The following is a 20,984-nucleotide window of genomic DNA, read 5'->3' on the forward strand; positions in this document are numbered from 1 at the left end:
GAATGTAAAATGGATATAGGCATCATATTAACACAGTTTTAAAAAATCTCAGGAAAAAAATAATACCATACCTCTATTTCAAAAGAAAAAGGAAAAGTGCAAACTTACCTGTCCCCAGCCGACCCCCCCCCCCCCCCAAAAAAAAAAAAAAAAGTAAGAAAAAGAGAGAGAGCAACAGTTCTGAACTCAAGGTGTAAAAAGGGGAAAAATGCTTTGGAAATAGGATAACTTTTTTTATCTCTGCATCAAAAGTTGTATATTATTTTATGGTGGATTTTCCGCTTTTGGTTCTAATACATATAATTTTGTTTGATGAATTATGTACTTACCCCTTTAAAAAATAAAGATTGCTGAATAGATTTTAAGTTAATATTTGGAATTCCCTTTAAGTCTCCATATATTGTATGTCACAGGATTAGAATATGTCTCGCAGCATCCTTTGTCAAGGTGCTTCTTAGGATCTGGGATAACTAAATTAGAGATACAATGAGAGAGAAATGGGGAAGATACAAGGAAGGTAAAGATGACAGTTGACTAATGTGTAAGTGAGTTTCTTTAGAAATTCTCATTCATGTCAGAAGTACAGACTGAGTTTAAAAAAATAATGAAGTTGACTACATTCTTTTAGGGATTTCTCCCTAATCCTTTAAAAGGCTGTTTTAGGTATTTTGTTTTCCAAAAGTGTAAATGTCCTTAGACAGCTATCCTTCAAATTGTTGTTCCATACTCCAACTTGCAGACACCTACATTCATAGTTTTTTTTATAAATATGTCTCAGAAATATTCATGACTACCTAATTAAAAAAGTAAAGTTGAAGCTTTATTTTAGTGTTTTAATCGATTTTTAGACTAATGATTCAGTTAATTATATCTGTGATGTAGAGATTCTGTGAACATCCAATGCAACTCTTTAGAGAAAGAATTGACTTAAATACTTATTTTAAATAAAAAGTAAGATTAATTTTAGAATCATGATTTCCCTTTAGAAATTTAAATTCAGGACAGAGGAAATTTGTTAAGCAAGGTTTGTTTTATACAGTTATAGGAATATTTTTGAGTTCCATTTCAATAAGGAAGTCTGCTCATGTTCTCTATATTGAGGTTCTAGTTGGCTCAAATGTATAACTATTTTCTATTCCATATTATATATAAAGAAATGAAGTGTGGATTAACATTGTTTGCAATGCCATGTAATTTGTCCTAATATGTTGAAAATCCAATGTTGGGAGGAACTATATTTTTATTGCAATAACAAAATTCATAGGACCACCCAAATACTGTTTTTCAGAGTACAAAATGCTATCCAAAATTCTTTGTTTTTGAAAAAAATGGTCATAAAACCTGAGATAAGCTATTATATTATTATACCTGAACATTTTTTGTTTTTTTGTTTTTTTATACCTGAACATTTTTGTCTATTCAGATAAGCATTAGTAAATACAGTGTTACTTGTGAATTTTTTTTTTCCAACTGATTATATATATATATATATATATATATATATATATATATATATATATATTTTTTTTTTTTTTTAATAAGTTTTTATTTTTCATATTATTACAAATGTTCCTTCCCGCCCCCCCCCCACCATTGCTCTCCTCCACCAGGTTCCCACCCCACCCTCTGCCCTTTCCCCTCTCCCCATTGTCCTCATCCATAGGTGCACAGTTTATGTTCAGTCTCTTCCCACGCCCCCCTCTCCCCTTTTCCCCAAGAATCGTCAGTTCACTCCCCTTCCATACCTCTGATTCTATTATATTCAACAGTTAATATTGTTCATCAGATTTTTTTAATTTCCTTGGTTTTTAGATTCACTTGTTGATAATTACGTATTTGTTGTTCATAATTTTTATCTTTGTTTACTTTCTCTTCTGAAAGAACCCCCTTCAGCAATTCATATAATTCTGGTTTGGTGGTGATGAACTCCTTTAGCTTTTTTTTATTAGTGAAGCTCTTTATCTGGCCTTCGATTCTGAGTGATAGCTTTGCTGGGTAGCTTATTTTTGGCTGTAGGTTCTTGCTATTCATCACCTTGAATATTTCTTGCCATTCCCTTCTGGCCTGTATGGTTTCTGTTGAGAAGTCAGCTGACAATCGTATAGGTGCTCCTTTATAAGTTACTACCTTCTTTGCTCTTGCTTCTTTTAGTATTCTCTCTTTATCTTTTGCTTTTGGAATTTTAATAATGATGTGTCTCGGTGTGGTCCTCTTTGGATTCCTTTTGTTTGGAGTTCTGTGCGCTTCCTGGACTTGTAAGTCAAATTCTTTCACCAGGTGGGGGAAGTTTTCTGTCACTATTTCTTTCAGTATGTTTTCGATATCTTGCTCTCTCTCATCTTCTGGAACCCCCATAATTCTGATGTTGGTTCGCTTGAAGTTGTCCCAGAGGTTTCTTACATTATCTTCAATTTTCTGGATTCTCTTGCCTTCTAGCTTCTGTGGAGGAGTGTCTTCTGGCTCTTTATGTTCCAAATCTTTGACTTGATTCTTGCGATCTTCCCTTCTGTTTTTAGGACTCTGTAGAATATTTTTTATTTCAGACAATGTATTCTTTATTTCTTGTTGATCCCTTATCATTTCTTATTGACTCCTTATTAATTCTAGTTGATCTCTTTTCATATCCTCATAGGCCTTATCCATCTTTTCTAGGAAATTCTTGAAAAACCTTATAAGCGTAGATTTGAACTCTATATCCAGAAGCTTTTTGTCCTCCATTTCTTTTGTTTGTGATCTATTTTGTTGTCGCATTTCGCAGTTACAGATGGGACGGGGTTTCAGGGTGGAGCCTGCAGCTTTGGCTTCCGTCAGCCCCACCCTATGCGGGTCTTTCAGTGCTCGCTGCCGTTGCCTCTGAGAGAAAGGTGCCCTCGATTTTCGCCTGCTGCCAAACAGTCTATGCTCTCCCACAATGAGCCCGGTATTGGGGTTCAGTTCAGTTGGAAGTGGAGTTGGAGGTGGCGTTCATAGCAGTCTGGAGCCCCAGTCTCCTTCCCGTCAGGGCAATCCCGCGGCACAGCCGACCGTCCCTTCTCTGGGGGCAGTGTGCGAGCCTCCGGGACCTCCTTTCTCCGCTACCCCGGGGTTCCGACTTACAGCCCAGCTCCCTATGGCTGAGCCTGAGTCCCCGGGGTCTGGCCCAGATCTGGGGTTCAGAGCAGTCAGGGGCCCAGCACAGTCGGAGTTTTATCTCCTTTCCGCTAGGGAACGCCCGCCAGGCACTCGGCCTCCCTCCTCTCCGGCTCCGTCCTCTCCGCGCGCCGCGTGTCTCCGTACCTTAGGCTTTTACAGCTCCTCCGTGCTTCCTTCTGGTTTTCTCCTTGCTTCTCGCTGTAGAATTTCCAGTCAGTCGACTTTCCTGTAGTTCTGGGTAATGTCCATTTTATATTTTAGTTGTATTTTATTAAAATTGTTGTGTGCGGCTGCGGCTAGTTGCCTACCCGAGCAGCCATCTTGGATTCTCCTCTACTTGTGAATTTTTATAACCTTGATGTATTTACAGAATTGACTTGGTGTGTCATTCGGCACAACTTACAAATTTCATCTATCTAGCCACCCTAAGATTTCTTATTTATAATGAAAAGGAAGAAAAAGATAATACTTTCCTATTCTCAGTAATATTTAAAAAGCATTCATATGTCTTTTAAACTTTGAAAGTCACATTTATTCAGTGGATTTATATGGGACCTTTCCACAAGGAGCAGATGCTTTCTTTAGCTGGCTTTAGCAAGAGTCAACCGCGAATGATTCTTAGTACCAATAAGTTGGTTGGGTATAGTGCTCTAGTTTTGTTTTATTTTTCATGTATTATGAAAGATGTTTTACAGTGTAAATAAAATTTTTTGAGTTAAATTCTCAACTAAAATGGTAGTCTACCTTAATTTGCAACTTTTCTTACAAAGTTAGGGGAAAAGTAATTGACTCTTCATCTAAAATAATAAAAGGGTAATATGCGAAGTAGACGACATCCTTCTGGACGAAGCCAGGGCTGAAGGGAAGCCGCCTGGGTCCCGGGTGCCTGCTGGTGGACAGAGGAAAGTTTGGGTCCTGGGTGCTGGAGGGAAGCTGTTGACGGCAGTTGGGGGAAGGAAGGCTTAGTGACTCATGAATTTTCGTGCACAAAGTGGGGTTGTCCCTCAGCCCAGTCTGCACCCTCTCCAATTTGGGACCCCTCAAGGGATGTCTGACTGCCCGTTTCTGGTGGGATTGGGCCTAAGTGGGCAGTCAGACATCCCTCTCACAAACCAGGACTGCTGGGTCCCAACTGCTCGCATGCCTGCCTTCCTGATTGTCCCTAAACGCTTCTGCCTATCAGCCTGATCATCCCTTAACCACTCCCCTGCCAGCCTGATTGATGTCTAACTGCTCCCTGCCAGCCTGTTTGTCCCTAACTGTCCTCCCCTTCAGGCCTGGTCACCCTTAATTGCCCTTCCCTGCAGGCCTAGTCTCCCCCAACTGCCCTCCCTTGCAGGCTTGGTCCCTCCCAACAACCCTCTCCTGCTGGCCATCTTGTGTCCACATGGGGGCAGGATCTTTGACCACATGGGGGCAGTTATGCATATAACTCTTTTATTAGATAGAGGTTGGTGGGGGCCACCTGGTTTGCCCTGAAGGATGTCCCGGATCAGGGTTCGTGTTCCCTTGGGGTGTGGGACGGCCTGGGTGAGGGGCCTGTGGTGGTTTTTAGGCCAGCCATGCCCCCTGGTGATCCAAGCAGAGGCACTGGTATCTGGGGTTTATGTATCTTCTACAATTGAAACTTTGTAGCCTGGAGTGGAGCCAAGCCTCCTGCTTTCTCTGTGGCTGCAGCCATTTCTGTTGGAATTTGTTTACCTTCTACAATTGAAACTTTGTAACCTTGAGTGGAGGTTTAGGCCGGCAAGGGTAGGCGGAAAGCTTGGCTTCCTCCGTTGCCTGGAAAACCCAAGCCTCCCTCCTGCTCTCTGTGGCTGTAGCCAATTTGGTTGGGTTTATTTGCATACTCGATCTGATTGGCTGGTGGACGTGGCTGGTGGGCGTGGCTTGTGGGTATAGTGGATGTATGGTCAATTCGCATATTATTCTTTTACTAGATAGTATATTATCCTTGTTAATATTTCTTTTTGAGGTGAATTGTAGGCTATGAAGGTCAGGTGTTTTATTTTATATCAGAGGCCCAGTGCATGAAATTTGTGCATGGAGGTGTGGGTTCCTCAGCCCAGTCTTCACCCTCTCCAATCTGGGACCCCTCTAGGGATGTCCGACTGCCTCTAGAAATCTGGGACCGCTAGCTTCTAATCGCTCGCCTGCCTGCCTGCCTGTCTGACCTCTTCTAACCCTTCTGCCTGCCTGCCTGAATGCCCCTAACTACTCCCCTGTGGGCCTGATCACCCCTAACTGCCTCTGCCTTGCCCCAAACCTAGGACCCAGGATTCCCTCCTCTGGCCAGTCACAAGCATCTGGTACCTGGGCTTCCCTCCCTCTGGCTGGCTGCAGGCACCCAAGACCCAGGCCTGCTTCGCCTGGGTCATCCACAGCTGTAGATGCACAGGACTGCAGGGCGGGTGGCTTGACTCTCTCCCGAGCTGCAGGTGCAGGCACAGCCCTGGCATCTGGGACTGTGGGGTGGGTGGCTTGCCCCTCTCCTGGGCCCCAGCCCCAGCCACTGGCACCTGGGACCACAGGGTGGGTGGCTTGTCCCTCTCCTGGGCCATAACCTCACCTACTGGCACCTGGGATTGTAGGGAATGCGGCTTGTCCCTCTCCGGGTCTGCAGCCTAGCTGGTCCCCATTCCTTTCTTGCAAGCTCATTTGTGCCTGGCTGGTACCCATTCCTCTCTCCCTAGTGTTGAGCGTCTGATTCCTTATGGCATGATGGCATGATGGTATGATGGTGTGAGGGTGTGTAACCATTTGCATATTAGCTCTTTATTATATAGGATTTCTTTGTGTAGTCAATGCTTTTATACAATATAGAAGCAAGCTGATGGAGAGCCAAGTGAGAGATATATTTTAAGATATGTAGATCTTTTTGTTTGGCAGTTTATAGACAGTAAAAATTTTCATATTTCAATGTTAATTCAAATTCACTAAAGGGAAAATAGAAGCATGAACTCATCTAACCAACTTCAACCCTCCTGTCCCTTTTGTTCCCATTTAGATTGAAATCCTGCCTGATTGGATAGACTCAGGCAGTTCCACCAGTTAATGCCCTGGTAGCTTTTGCAATATTTGGGTCTTGGGACAGAAGTGTCTTCTACTTAGAGTTGATACTAAAAATTGTGGAGGAGGGCAAACAATATTGTATCTAAAATGCTACTTATGTTACTGTCAGTCAGTCCTTCTCATATCTCTGGGAATACAACCATATTATAACAAATTAGAAGCCCAGTGCATGAAGTTTGTGCACAGGGTGGGGAGGTTCCTCAGCCTGGCCTGCATCCTCTCGCAATCTGGGACCCCTTGGGCGATGTCCAACTGACAGTTTAGGCTCAATCCTGCAGACAGTTGGACACCTCTCTCGCAATCCGGGATTGCTAGCTCCTAACCACTTGTCTGACTGCTGATCACCCCTAACCACTTGGTCTGTCTGCCTGATAGCCCCTAACTGCCTCTGCCTTGGCCCCTGCCACCACAGCTTCACTGGAAGGATGTCCAGAATGAAATCTGGAATGTTGTTCAGCTGTCCTGTCTAATTAGTATATTATACTTTTATTATTATAGATTCTATAGGCATATTACAAAGGGAATTCATTCGTAGGAGTATGTTCACTCTATTTTGTTAATAATTTTAGGGAATAACAGATACTGCCCATGGGACTCGATTAATTAGTAACATCATTCTAAATTTTGCCTCAAACCCTCCCTCATCCTGTCTTTAGGTAGAATTATAATAAAAGGAAAATAGCTCGAAGCATCACCATGTTGCTATTTTAATGCATTCTGTTTCTTTTGTATTTCTTTTTTCCATGTAGTTTTTGGTGAAACCACCTAGTTTTTGTGTAGACTATGGTCTGTTTTCATACTTACTCCTGTGGGAAGTGTGAGCATTGGGAAGTATGTAACTCAGTAGAGGACATGTAAGTCTAATCTCTGCACAATGAGTAATTGCAAGGCGCTGTCTTCTTATTTTTAACAAATAATTTTTTGTAGGATGAAATTCTGACAGGAAAATTATAGAATTGTCCCCCATAATTGGATTTATGTTAATAATTGGAGGCTGTCTACTCTTTAAAATGTAAATGGGGTTTATATAAGAAGGTTTAAGAGGCAGTACTCTTAAGAATATAGGTATTCTTTTACAAATATAGTTATGTTGTCAAGGCAAATATATTTACTCCTACCCCCTACCTTGGACAAATGTCACCAAATTGCCTATTAATATTTATTGCGCATCTGTCAGCTACTCACTGAACCTGTTTTCTCTTGTGCTTCTATCAATTTTATAACTTTTTTTTTTTTTTGCTACAAGCTGTATTGTATATGATATAAATCTACATTTTGATCATTTTAATGTTACCCACCAAAGAATATGAAAAAGAAATTTGTATAAAACAAGACTTTGTTAATAAAATAAATACTGTTTCACTCAATATACTATGAAAAAACAGATTTGAAAACATAAATAAACAAAACCCTGAGGTAAATATTACTGCCATGCTGGAAAAAAAAAAGAATAAAATCATATATATTAAAAAAGAATAAAATTATATGTGTATGTGTTTTACATACCTCAGCAGAATGTTAACATGATCAGAATTGTACATGGTTACTTGCTTGTATTCCTGTAAATGTGATGTCTTAAAGGGGGGACAGTTTATAGTCCAACTAGGAGTTTGGTTTCCTCATCATAAATCTCATGTGACTTTGATATATTTCTTTGAAATACTTAGCACTTATGTGTATATCTTTTTCCAGCTGTGGTTGTGTAAATATTTAGTTATTTCAGTCACTGGTATTTATATTTTATCTTCCAAATGGGCAGTTGTTGAAAGGATCCTGCCATGTACTTTTCCCTGATGCTGGCCTTGCCCGAAGTCAATCCTGTTATATTCCCAAGGTCCTAACAGGATTCTTGCCAAGGGCAGCTGACATTATCATCCCAGTTTTTGCTAAAACCTCATGCCATCAGGCCCTTTCTTTTTTTATCCTCCTTTAGGATTCCTATGCAGAGTGCAGTTGAGACCTAGAAGTTGGTTTTGCCAAGTTTAGTATAAACCTTATATATTGTTACATTGAAAAGTATCCAGATTAGCATTCTCAGAATGGGGTTGTCAGGTAGCTTGTAGGAACTCAGAATTGTTGACTGAAGGGAGAATATGTTTTATGAATAATGAGCCAATAATATCATAGGGAGGTTTGTAACAGTGCAGGTGGTTACCTCTTCTAGGGTTTAAATCATTTAAGCATTTTTCATCTACTCTCTTCTGAGATTCATATGCTCTTCCCTATTGGGTCCTGCTATAACTCCTCAAAGCCTTCTGAAAAAGTTAGTCCTGGTTATTGATAGAAATTTGGTAATTTTTCCATTAGAAAAGTTTAAAAAAATTTGGGTACCAATGATATTAAATTTTGGTTACACAAACAGTGTATGTTGACATTCTCTGAATATTAAAATCATAACATAAAAACACTAGGGAACCAGTGCATGAATTCATGCACCTTGAAAGGCACTGTGGGCGAGGCTGCAGTGGGAATAGGGGCAGGTCTCGGCCTACCCTCTGCACCCCCTCCTCACCACTCCTACTGTGGCCCCCAGTCCCCTGTCTGGCAGCAACCCCGCTCCCGCCACCACTCCCACATGCAGAGTGATTGGGACTGGAGCCAGCAATGGATGTGAGAGGGGCCTGTGTTGTCAGCAGGTGTGAGCAGTGGTTACTGTCCTGATCACCCCTCAGGAGCAGGGGAAAGTGGAGAAGCCCTCAAGGGCGATCAGGGCTGGCACCAGGAGTGGGTGGGGCCAGCACCAGCAATAGGTGCAAGTGCTGGGTGGGATGGCGATGTATGGGAGTAAAGAATTTTCAGTAACCACCAGAGCCTCACCCTGATAACAGCGACCAGCACCCCACCTTGGTCTGGCTCCCCTGCTTATCTGTTCCACCATCTCACCACAGCCTACACTCACCATGTTCTGCATGCACCCCTGGTGGTCAGTGCATGTCATAGAAACTGGTTGCTTGCTTGTTTCACTGTTTGGTCTATTTGGATATTAGGTTTTTATATATATAGATTTACTAAAAAATGCAATATTGTATTTAGAAAAGATGATACAGTATAGGGAAAATTTATTTCCTCATTTATTTATCATGAAGGTCTTTATTGAGTTAATTGACCATGAAATCAATTGATTTACAGTTAGATATTCTGCGCAAGCATGGGAAAAGAGCAGCAGTTGCCATCAGGAATGCTTCCTGTTGTTTTTATTACTGTATTTAAAAAATAAGTAATCAGACTTAACACTACCATTGTTTGAAACAAGAATGGACAAAGCATGGCTCTTGCTATATTTTAACATATTAATCCTAGCAGTATTTATGGAATAGTGAGAGAAAACAAGGGCTTTGAATTTCACTAGGATTAAATCCAGCACAGCCATCTTCCAGCTGTATGATGGCTGAGAGTCTCAGTTCCCCCATATGGACACCAGATATAAAACACCTACCCCATAAAGATGTTATAATGCTAAAGGAGATGATGGATAATTAATATTAGTTTTCTTATTTCATTTTTATCTGCTTAGACTTGATAATAAATAAAAATTATTATAGATTTCATAGCGATGATGACTGCCATTTATAATTTTTATTGTTGAGGTTGACTAGCCACTCATAAATATCACTCAGGAATTGGAAAGTTTTTTTCCTGAAGGTTAAACTTTATGAGAAATGTGAAATTTCTATTTCTGTTGTTATGATTTGTAAAGTTATTAGCTCTAAGCAATTCATTTTTTGCTAAACCTATTCATTCTCTTCAGATTATTGTGGTAACAAGGTATTTATAAATATAAAAAAGAGTTCAATGGCTAACCTAATTTGAGAAAGGCTATATATTATACCTGTCTTTTGGCTAATCATAATGTATATTAGCTAGACTATATAGACCCTGCAACTCTTTTTTTTGAGCAATACCTATTAACAATTTGAGGAAAGAATATTTCAAAGGGTGTTTTGGAAAATTTAGCCTTTATTGGAATATAATTTAGCTTTTATTGTTGAAACTCTTCTACTAAGTGCCGCTTTACAAAAATCATAGTGAAAACTTGGGGCTGAATTAATTCCCAAAAGTCCTTCTGGCTGTGGTCCAGCTCTGTGTGACTGTAGGGTAGGCCTTGAGACATGAGCTCCCCTGCACTTCCTGGAGTCCTGGTGATCTCTAGCTTCTATAATTGGCTGTTACTACTCTATACAATCTTCCTAGATGGTTTTATTCTCTCCCATGGTTTCAGTCTCTAGCTTGATTCTCATCTACAATTCCAGCTGAGGTCAAATTTGGATATTCATTCAGTTGGCAACTTGTCATCTCCATTTGAATATTCTAGAAGTACTTCAGATGCTTCATGTCTCTTACTGAATAAGTCATCACTTGTTTTTCTTACCAAGCCCACTTTTCCATTCTCCACCCTCATTGGGACTACCCTTCACCCCTTGCTCAGATCAGAAACTTGAAACCTCCCTGCCCCCTGCTTCTCCATCCTGTGCATTTTAATTTTCATTCTCCACACATTGCCAGTGAATAGATCCTGATGATGTTCTGTCTAAATATCTCTAGATTCTTCCCATTATTTTCCCTCTGTCAATATCCAATTCCAAGTTTTGGAATTTATTGCTTGAAGAGTGTTAAAGTGTCCTAACTAATCCCTTCCTAGCGTATCCTGCTAAGGTACAAGTTTCATACTACCAAAAGCGAGCATTTTAAAATCAAACTTGAGCATGTGACTCCTTCCTTAAAATATTTAAATGTCCTCATTGTCTTCAGTTGGTTCCAGAACTTTGACTTGATAAACAAATCACATTACATTATTGCTTCTAGCTACTTCTTCAGGCACATGCTTTCTAATCTTGACATGAACCTTACACTGAGGCCATACTAACCTACCTGCAGGTCTGAGTTAACAAGTGCACTATATTCTTTTGTTGCTGTGCCTTTGAATGAAATTATCTCCTTTCTTTTCTTCCTGATTCTTTTTCTGAGGCTCAAGTTTCATATCTCAGGATGCCTTGCCTTCTCTGCTGTCTTGCTCAAGTATACTTAAGTGTCCTTTCTTTGTGTATCCATAGCAACCTATGCACCCTTATTTTCTATCTGAAATGGACTTACAGAATTGAATGTAAAATTTGCTGCTCTTGCCAGTTTGGCTTGATAGAGCGTTGGCCTTCGAAATAAAGGGTCTAGGGTTAGATTCCAGCCAAGGTCATGTACCTGGTTGCAGGCTTGATCTCTGGCTCCAGGCTGGGTTAGTGTGAGAGGCAACCAACTGATGTGTCTCTCTCACATGGATGTTTCTCACTGTGTGTCTCCCCCTCCTCCCTTCTACTCTCTCTAAATATCTTTGGGAAAATATCCTCTGGTAAGGATGAAGAAACAAGCAAACAAAAACCCTAAAAATAAAATTTGTTTAAATTGAACATATCTTACCTCAACAGTTAATACTAATTAATATCCACCTTTTATAATTACTGTCAAAGCAGTAGCCAGTACTTTATATAACACGTTATTTTTTTTGAAGTTTTATAACACTTATAATTGAATAATTTAAAATCTAATTTGAATTTAATATAACCTTTTTGAGAGAGTATGACTTTCTAAGTTGTATTTTTTTCTCAAGTTGCTGATTTATTTTATCCACTTTTAGAGCCTGGTTTTATTTAAAGAACTTATGCAGTATATCATGCATAAAGCTAAAGCTGTTTGTCTATTTTTGTTTATTAGACATCCTATATCATAAACAGCTAATATGCAAATTAACCCTCAAGCCCTCACAAGATGGTTGTCTACAACCAGGCCAGTTGGGGGGTTAGTGAGGGATGACCAAACGACTGATCAAGCAGCCTACGTGGGGCGACTAGGCCAGCATAGGGGTGCATTTGGGGGCAACCAAGCTCGCAGGGGGAGGGTAGTAAGGGGTAACCAGGCTGGCATGCAGAGGCAGTGAGAGGTGATCAGGCTGGCAGGAGGGCAGTTAGGGTCCGCCAGGCAGGCAAGCAGGTGAGCAGTTAGGAGCCAGCGGTTCAGGATTGTGAGTCAGATATCCCTGAGGGGTCCCCGATTGGAGAGGGTACAGACTAGGCTGAGGGGTACTCCCCCTGTGCACACATATTCATTTTTTTCCTCTGGTAGACATAGGCAAATGATAGATCTTTTAGTTTTATCACTTATTTCACTAATAAAAATGTTAATTGTAGCAGTCAAAAATTAAAGATACAAATAAGCCCTATGTAGGACTTATAGTCTAGTAAAGGTTAAATAGTATGTATTTTGGTTACAATTTTAAAAGTAAATTCTTTTAAGTCTCTTTATAAAAAGCTTTATTAAGCTTAAGAACATTCCATTCAAATAGGTCTTTTCCTGTCAGCACTTCATTCATTTTTTATTTATTCAACACACCTATTGATTATCTGTAGTATGCCCAGCACTCTGCCAAGTGTATAAGAAGCAATTGAACAGAATCAGACCCACAGATCTTACAGAGTGAGATGCAAAAGACATAGTATTTAAAGCTGTAATTCTGATCACTCTTACCAAGGATAGCCATGCACTGTTACTTAGGTTTATAAAAGGAACCTTGAATTGTGGTAGAGATCAGGGAGACCAGTGATTTGAAAGGAAAGTGGATATAAACTAGGAAAAGATCATTTTAAGCTCAGAACCTGTGGCAGGCAGACTCTGTGACTGGCAGAAGCTCAAAATGTTTGTGGAGCTAGCAGAAGATTGGGGCAAAGGAAGCAGAGAAGGGGATGGGACAGGAAGAGTCTGGAGAGCTAGATAGGGAGTGAACAGTCTGGCTCTTGTAGGTCTTGTTAAGGACTTTATCTTAAGCGCAGTGGGTTTATTTTAAGAGCCATTGAAATAGTGGAGGACCCAGATTGTATTTACATTTCAAAGCCTTCATGGCTACATTGAAGTAAAGCCATTTAAGAGCTTTCCTAAATCCTGGTGGGATTGATAGGAGCTTGATCTGGGATGGTAGCTGCCTGTAGAGATGGAGATGAGTAGATTGATTTGGGAAATTTGGGGGAGGATGAGGTGATAGGAAGGGAGCTATCAGGGAAGAATTTTTTCTTTATTTTCTTTTTCCATTGAGATTGGAACATTAGATGATAATAGGTTTGGAGCACAACTAAATTTAAGTTGGGTTTTTAAATTTGAGAAATCTCTAAGAAATTAACTCATTAAATCTATCAATGGTAGCCATAAGGTAGGAGTATTAAAAATGTGAAACTAATTTCTTGCTCAAGAGATTATAATCTCATTGGGAAAATAAGGTATAGACACAAAATATTTAAATGGCACATATTATTAGGACTTCATTTAGTAATGCATGGGCTCTAGAATGTAGCTCCTCACCCAATATCCTTTAGCATTTAATATTATATTTAATTATTTAAACTAAATTATTTGACATTTCATCTTTGAAGTCTATTAAAATGTCAACATAGTTATTGTAGAGCAATGAACTTATTAATAAAAACAGAAAAAGTATATATACAAGTATTATTTATTTGTATTATATGCTTGTATTATTTAGAAAGTTATAAAAGTTTCTATAAAAAGTTTCACCATATATTTGAATATAAATGCTCACTAGTATATAGCATGTTTTGTTTAAGTGCTGATTGATGTGAGTTAAAAAGGAAACTTTAAGAAGTCATGCCAACTTTTGTAATACTCAACAATTCTCTAACACCTTCCTCTGCAAAAGCAGGCATATAAATGGTACCAACAGGATGATGGCTTCTGAGAGGATTTGTGGACAAGAGATTTGAAGAGCAGGCAGTATTTGTACGAACTAAGTGGAGGGACTAAAAGAGTCAGGAGTTGCAAGGTGTCAAGGTGGACCCCAGAAGGATTAGTTAGTGAAGAGGGCAGGGCACATGGCTTAATAGAACTCAGTGCTTAAACAACAGTGCTAATGCCTAGTCTGCTGTAATAAGATCTTTATTGTTTTCAAGTGATAATATGAAGCTATTTTGTCATTTCTTCTGCAGGCTCCCGTCTTCGTCAGGAAGATTTTCCACCTCGCATTGTTGAACACCCTTCAGACCTAATTGTCTCAAAAGGAGAACCTGCAACTTTGAACTGTAAAGCTGAGGGCCGCCCCACACCGACTATTGAATGGTACAAAGGCGGGGAGAGAGTGGAGACGGACAAAGATGACCCTCGCTCACACCGCATGCTGTTGCCAAGTGGATCTTTATTTTTCTTACGAATTGTACATGGACGGAAAAGTAGGCCGGATGAAGGGATCTACATCTGTGTAGCGCGGAATTACCTCGGCGAGGCTGTGAGCCACAATGCATCGCTGGAGGTAGCCAGTAAGTAAAAGGGGCTTTCTGTGTTTCTTGGGGGGATGGCAGAGTGGGATCATTTTCAGTGATAAGGGCAATAACAGAAATCAAACCTGTGTCACAGGCTTTGCTGCAGGAAAATCTCTAGATTTGCATATGAATACAATCCACTCTTTATCTGAATTTACTATCATGTTTCTCATTCTAGCTGTTATTCAAGCTTAATTTGGATTTATACATATTTGGTGAAATATTTTACTTTAAAAAAAAATTTATTTGGAGCTGTTTTCTGTTGACCATTTGCACTGAAGTTGATTCATCCCCCTCCATTGTTAATCTTAAATATGTTGAATATAAGTATGTTGTTTTTTTAAGAGTAGTGTGGGATAGTTTTCATTGAGAGAAATGCTTTTAACTGGTATTGTAAAGTATGATTTTAAGTAATTTCTAATTTTTAGAAATCAATTATACTTTTGGTAAGCTATATCCAGAGATATATATGGATATTTTTTTTAAAATATATTTTTATTGATTTTACACAGAGAGGAATTGAGAGGGATAGAGAGTTAGGAATGTGGATGAGAGAGAAACATCGGCCAGCTGCCTCTTGCACACCCCCCACTGGGGACGTGCCCACAACCAAGGTACATGCCCTTGACCGGAATCGAACCCGGGACCTTTCAGTCCACAGTCTGATGCTCTATCTACTGAAACAAACCGGTTTCGGCTATATGCCTCATATTTTATTATCTTGCCTACTGTAGTGCAACCTGGGAGTGCATTAAACCTCAGTAGTTCAGTTTCTTTATACAAATACCAAAGGCAGCTCATCTGGAATTACCATAAGAAGAATTGTTGACTGCTGATTCAATATTTACTTCTAGAGTCTAGATATGTGTTTTATTTGGATAAGAATTGGGCTTCTCTTATTTTCAATAAACATGTAAGCAGTAGCCAGAAAGTTTCATTCTTTGATGTGGTTGTGGGAGGCGGTGAGTACAGGTGTTTACCTATGCTGCCATCTTGGTTCCTCCTCAATATGTAGTTTCTTAATATAGCATAATCCACATATTTTAGTGTGATGTACCTCATTATACCTCCAAATTTTTTTCAAGCTCCAGAGAAAAAAAGAATATTATAATTTACTGAATAAATTGAGGGAGGAGGAAGGGAACATCTATAATACTTTCAACAATAAAGATAAATTTAAAAAATACTTTAAGATCATATTCACCATTAATTCTTATACATGAAAAGGAAGAAATTGTATATTTATCAAATATAGCTTGATATTAATAAGGATAGTTTAATAATAAGGCTCTTTATTAGTGATAATAATTATTTAAAATCTTGAAAAAACTGAATAGTGTTTGTTTTTAATAGTTTTATACTATTGTAATTGTAATAATTAAAGGCAAGGTTTTTGGATACATTAATTATTTGGACATAGCTATGTGGAATAAAATAAGTTCTTTGAGTTAAAATGTGTTTTGTGTATTTAAAAAATTTAGAAACTATTATTTATTAAATTCATGCTTCAACATAATACAAATAGATATGTAGTAATTGAATTCATATGTGCTTAAGTTATTTTAGGCAGTGGTTGCAGTTCATTCACCATTTTTAAGTGTGTTTTGTCCTCAAATCAGAAGATTTTGTATGTTACATAACTAACCTATGTGTTGGGGGAGGGGACAAAGAAACAGGTCATATTTAATGTAGGTTAAATCTATAAAGTACTCTTATATTAAAAAAAATTTTTTTCCCTGGAGAATGTTACCACTTTTTAAAAACATTTCCTTAGCTTAGTTATCAGAAGTTCAATGAGAACTATCCATATTCTTCCCAAAGGCTCAGACACAGGAAGGCAAAGATTGCATCAAATTTTTTAGTGAAGCTGTAGCCCAAAATAATAGCATTAACAAAAGTGTCTTGAGGCAACTTTTACAGTACAATAATAGGTAATTCTTTTAAAAACATGTGTTTTACTTGTCTTTAAACCAAGTTTTACAGCTGTAATAATAGCTGGATTTCTTGGTTCCTAACAATTGTCAATTTCTCAAACAGTGAAAAAAATGATATGAATATCATTTATTACCTTTGTTTCTACATAAACATTATATTTTTGTATATTGTGTTAATATTTATTTAAATTTAAATAATGCACCAAAAGAATTGCATTTATTGTTCATAATTAGGATTTTTTATTTTTATTTGAATTCCAATTATAACCAGGTTAGACACAGTATGTAAGGCACTGGCCGACCTTTTGGTACAGATCCTTGCCACGTGTAAAAGCTGTAGCCCTTGTTCTTGAAAACTCAGTTTTGATGTGATTAAATAGATTCACCAAATTATAAAGTCTAAAAATTAGAATGCTGAGAAATATAGTAGTTATTAACCTAAAGTTTCTACCTGAAATTTTTGAAAGTTTATATCTATATCTGTAAAGGAAAAGAATTTCTATTTACAGGACATTTTTAAAATTTATTTTCTAATATTTATGTGTCTAAACCAAGAATAATATATCTTGGTGGGGACATTGAATTGGAACATTTAGAAAATATTCCTGTAACTAAGATTTGTGAAAACTCACTATTTAATTCAGTTTCAAATCCAGCTTTTACCATGGCCTTGCAAGTAAATTTTTACCTTTGTTTTGTGTTAGATCTATTTGAGAGTCTACTAAATGGAAATCATTTATGGATCTATTCTCCCATACCCAGCATTACTGATTGTAAAATTTAGAACTCCATTTTATGCCAGGCACAAAAGTTCTTTGACACAACTTATATTTAATAAGTAATAAAATCTTGGGTAATTGAATTGAATTTTAAGAAAAATTAATTTGAACCTTAACCCTTATGCTTTGCACTGTGGAATATGGCTCTCTACGTCATCTGCTAAGCAGTGCACAGTCAGCATCTGGCTATTTGTTTCCCATTTAAGCTGTTGTCTCCTGAGGAAGATAAATTCTCTTTAGGTGAGGCAAACATCTGCTGGCTGTCTTAGCAGCAAAATCACGGAACTGTCTTTCTTGAAAAAAAAAAAAATTTCCCCAAAATTAATCAAAGGTTAAGTTAGCTCACATTTTATTAACTGGTGTGTGTTATAATAATAATTACTTTGAGATGAATGTTTGTATTTTGAAGTAATATTTTCCCAAAGATTTCAATACAGTATGATCTTTTGTTGTTATTAATATATGATGTTCCTCAATGTGATTTCAAATTTGAATTATACATTTTTTTCTAATTTGGGTGAAATGAAAAAGTTAAGTGACCATGTGTGCTAAGTAGTCATGTATGTATCTAAGTACTATAGAATATCTTTCCAAAATCTGGACCATGGGAGATGGAGGGAAGGATTTTTCTAGAGGTAAAAAGGTTCAGATAAGCAGGTGGAAATAGAATATGCCATTATATTATGAAATATTAATTGATTGCATATGTATGTACATGTGTGTTCACACACACACATGCTGTTCTCTGGTAAGATGTTTTATCTTTGAAATTGAATGTTTTATATTGCATCTTTAAAATATTCCTTGCTTCCTCTATTTAATTTGTTTTGTCTTTTAAAACACTTGTATCAAGTGCATGAACTAGATTCTAAAACATTTTTATATATCTTATTTTTGTTTTCATATTTAAAGGAAAAAATTGAAAGGGTCATGTAATTTTATGATTTTAAAAAGTCTTTTTACTTTATTGTACATTTATATTCTAAAATACACTGATTCTTTGTTCCAAAATTAGTTCATAATTGAAATAATTCTTATGAAGTGCATAACAGAGGGACTGGTACATAATTATAAATCATAAATCTAATTGTTGATGCTGTTGTTTTTTATTACTTTTTCTTCTTTAGCTCCAGTGTGGTCAGATATGTGGATTACTTATACAAATATGATCAGATGCTTCTGACTTCAAAAATGGAGTCAGTTCATTATCAATTTGAAGTTACTTGTGTTACTATACTAACATTTAAATAAAATGCCTCAGTAATCAAATTTTCTTAAATTAATTTCTGGCTAAGTAAAGCATGTGTTGAATATCTTAAATTTCATCTTGAATTGAAATCAGTGGTATGAGAAATTTACCTTGGATCCTCATTGCTAACACAGGATATGAAAATAATATTGATTTAAATATTTTTTGTTTAAAAATAAATAAAAATGAAACTTTTTGCAGTTGGGATAACAGTCAATTTTTTTTTGAAATTTATATGTTTACTAGTAGCCCTGCACACGAATCTGTGTGCCAGTAGCTCTCTGCAGGGCCTGGCCGCTCTGCGCCCGCTGCCCAGAGGGTTTTCGCGGCCCATCGGCCCATCTGAGCCCTGGCTGGCTAGAGGCTCATCTGCGGCCGGGCAAGAAATGCTTGCCTTGTCCCTGGAGCGACGACACAAACGTCATCTCCTCCCCCACACCCCCCCTTACCCCCTGTCGCCCCGTGCTGCCCAGAGGCCCTCTGCAGCCTGGGTGTATCACTTGCCTTGTCACCATGCTGACAAAGCAAGTATTCTACCAGGCTGCTCATGCTGCCCGCTCTCAGCGGCCACCGCTCCGGGACTGGGAGACTCCGGGCGGGCTGAGAAGACTGGGCGCTGCCGCTATCTTTGTGACAGAGTGATGGTTAATTTGCATATTACCCTTTTATTAGATTAGATTCATTTGAGTAAAGAATCAATATTGCTAAGTTTTGTGACAAGTATATTTACTAAAACCTTGGGTTTTTACTATTGATCAGAATATATTCTTTTGTTGCTGCCTGCTTATGAGAATAACACAATGATGTGAGTAATAAGTCCATCAGACCACTTGTGGCATCCAAATACCAGATTTCAGTTACATTATGTCTTTAATGAATTTTGTATTTGTTGGAAAGTCAGAGCAGCATCCATTGGCTATCCAATCAAGAGAGAAGAAAAAGCTGTTATTTTCTTTTGAAATCACACAAAGATTCTTTAAAAATTTTTTTTGGTTCTGTCCTTCTAAAGAGTATTTAATATGAAATAAAAAGCAAAAACCCATATTCCATAGTCCATGAGAGAGAGGGCGGTGATGATGTGCATAAAGGGAAGGTTTGAGTTTCAGTGGATATTTTGGCAGAAAAGGACAAAATTGCTGACCATTTGAATGTGGGTGTTAGAGGAGATGGCTGTGTCAGAGAATGTGCTAGTCACTCAGGAAAGCTAACAGGACAGATCCTATCTTAAAACTATTCTTAGTTAAACAATTAAATTATAGTCTCAAGATATGACCTTTTTAAAAAATGTTTTAAGACCTCACCTGAGAACATTTTTTATTGACTTCAGAGAGAGAGGAAAGGGGGAGAGAGAGAAATATCAATTGTTTGCTTCTTTATGGACCCTGACAGAGGATCAAGTCTGGATACCAGGCATGTGCCCTGATGGAAACTGAACTCAAACCCTTTGGTGTACGGGATGACACTCCAACCAACTGAGCCACCTGACCAGGGATTTGGTTGACTTCTTAGCTATGTAAACTTTTATAGTTTTTCCTTCATTTTACATAACTGTTACATATTAATATTTAGCAAATTGTACAAAGATCTTAGATTCAGGGACACATTTCCCACTTTCTTTTCTTTATCCCTAATCACAGGTTAAGGAAGATAATTAGTAAGCTTATAGAGATTATCCTTTATAATAAAAACCTAATATGCTAAGTGTCTCATCACCCAGTGACTAATCAGTGTTCAGCCAATCAAAGTATAATGTGCTAAGGATATGCTAAGGCTGCTCAACCGCTCGGTATGATGTGCACTGACTACCAGGGGACAGATAGTTGACCAGTTGACTCATCGCTATGACATGCGCTAACCACCAGGGGGCAGATGGTCTGACTAGTAGGTTAGCTTGCTGCTGGGCTCTGGCTGATAGGGACTGAGCAAGATGGGCCAGACACGCCCTGGAGCCCTCCTGGGCTCCCTCCCCACCATAATTTTGCACTGCTCGCAGTTCAGGACCCTTTGGGGGATGTCAAGAATCCATTTCAGCCAGATCCCACAGGCCACTCCCCTCAGTAATGTGCCAAATGTAGGGCTCAAGGCTGGCGAGTGCTGATGTGGCAGTGTGAGCCTCTCCCAATTGGGACTGATTGGGAAGGAGCAGTGGGGCCGTTATGAGTGGGAGAGGCAAATAGGAGCTGCAGGAGCTGCAGATGGTGTTGGACTGCGGGTTTTGGCCCAATCCCTGCAGGTCACCTGGAGGGGCCCTACCCATGCACGTATTCATGCACTGGGCCTCTAGTGTTTGCATAACTTTGAAAAACTTTAGTATACTTCTGATTATAGAACTAATATGTGTTCACTATAAAACACTTTTAAAATACATGCACGCTTTTGTGACTTTATTACCTAGAATTAACTGCTGTTAAAATTTTGGTGAATAGCTTCTAAATATCCTAACATTTCAAATGTTTTCTAGGGAAAATGATTTTGATATTTTTTTTCTTTTCTTACTATATCGCCCCCC

At 38.4% G+C, this 20,984-nt stretch overlaps 1 protein-coding gene across 3 annotated transcripts in view; it reads left to right on the top strand.

The window, feature by feature from the left end:
* Positions 1 to 20,984, top strand: part of ROBO1 (roundabout guidance receptor 1) — a 988,403-nt gene that overhangs the window by 639,012 nt on the left and 328,407 nt on the right. For all 3 annotated transcript variants that reach the window (XM_084875894.1, XM_084875896.1, XM_084875895.1), the window contains one exon: positions 14,184 to 14,510. In XM_084875894.1, coding sequence (XP_084732020.1) covers positions 14,184 to 14,510 — 327 coding nt within the window. The remainder of the gene's footprint in view (positions 1 to 14,183; positions 14,511 to 20,984) is intronic.

Source organism: Pipistrellus hanaki, assembly GCF_964339955.1.
Source record: "Pipistrellus hanaki genome assembly, chromosome: 2".
NCBI classification, from domain to species: Eukaryota; Metazoa; Chordata; class Mammalia; order Chiroptera; family Vespertilionidae; genus Pipistrellus; species Pipistrellus hanaki.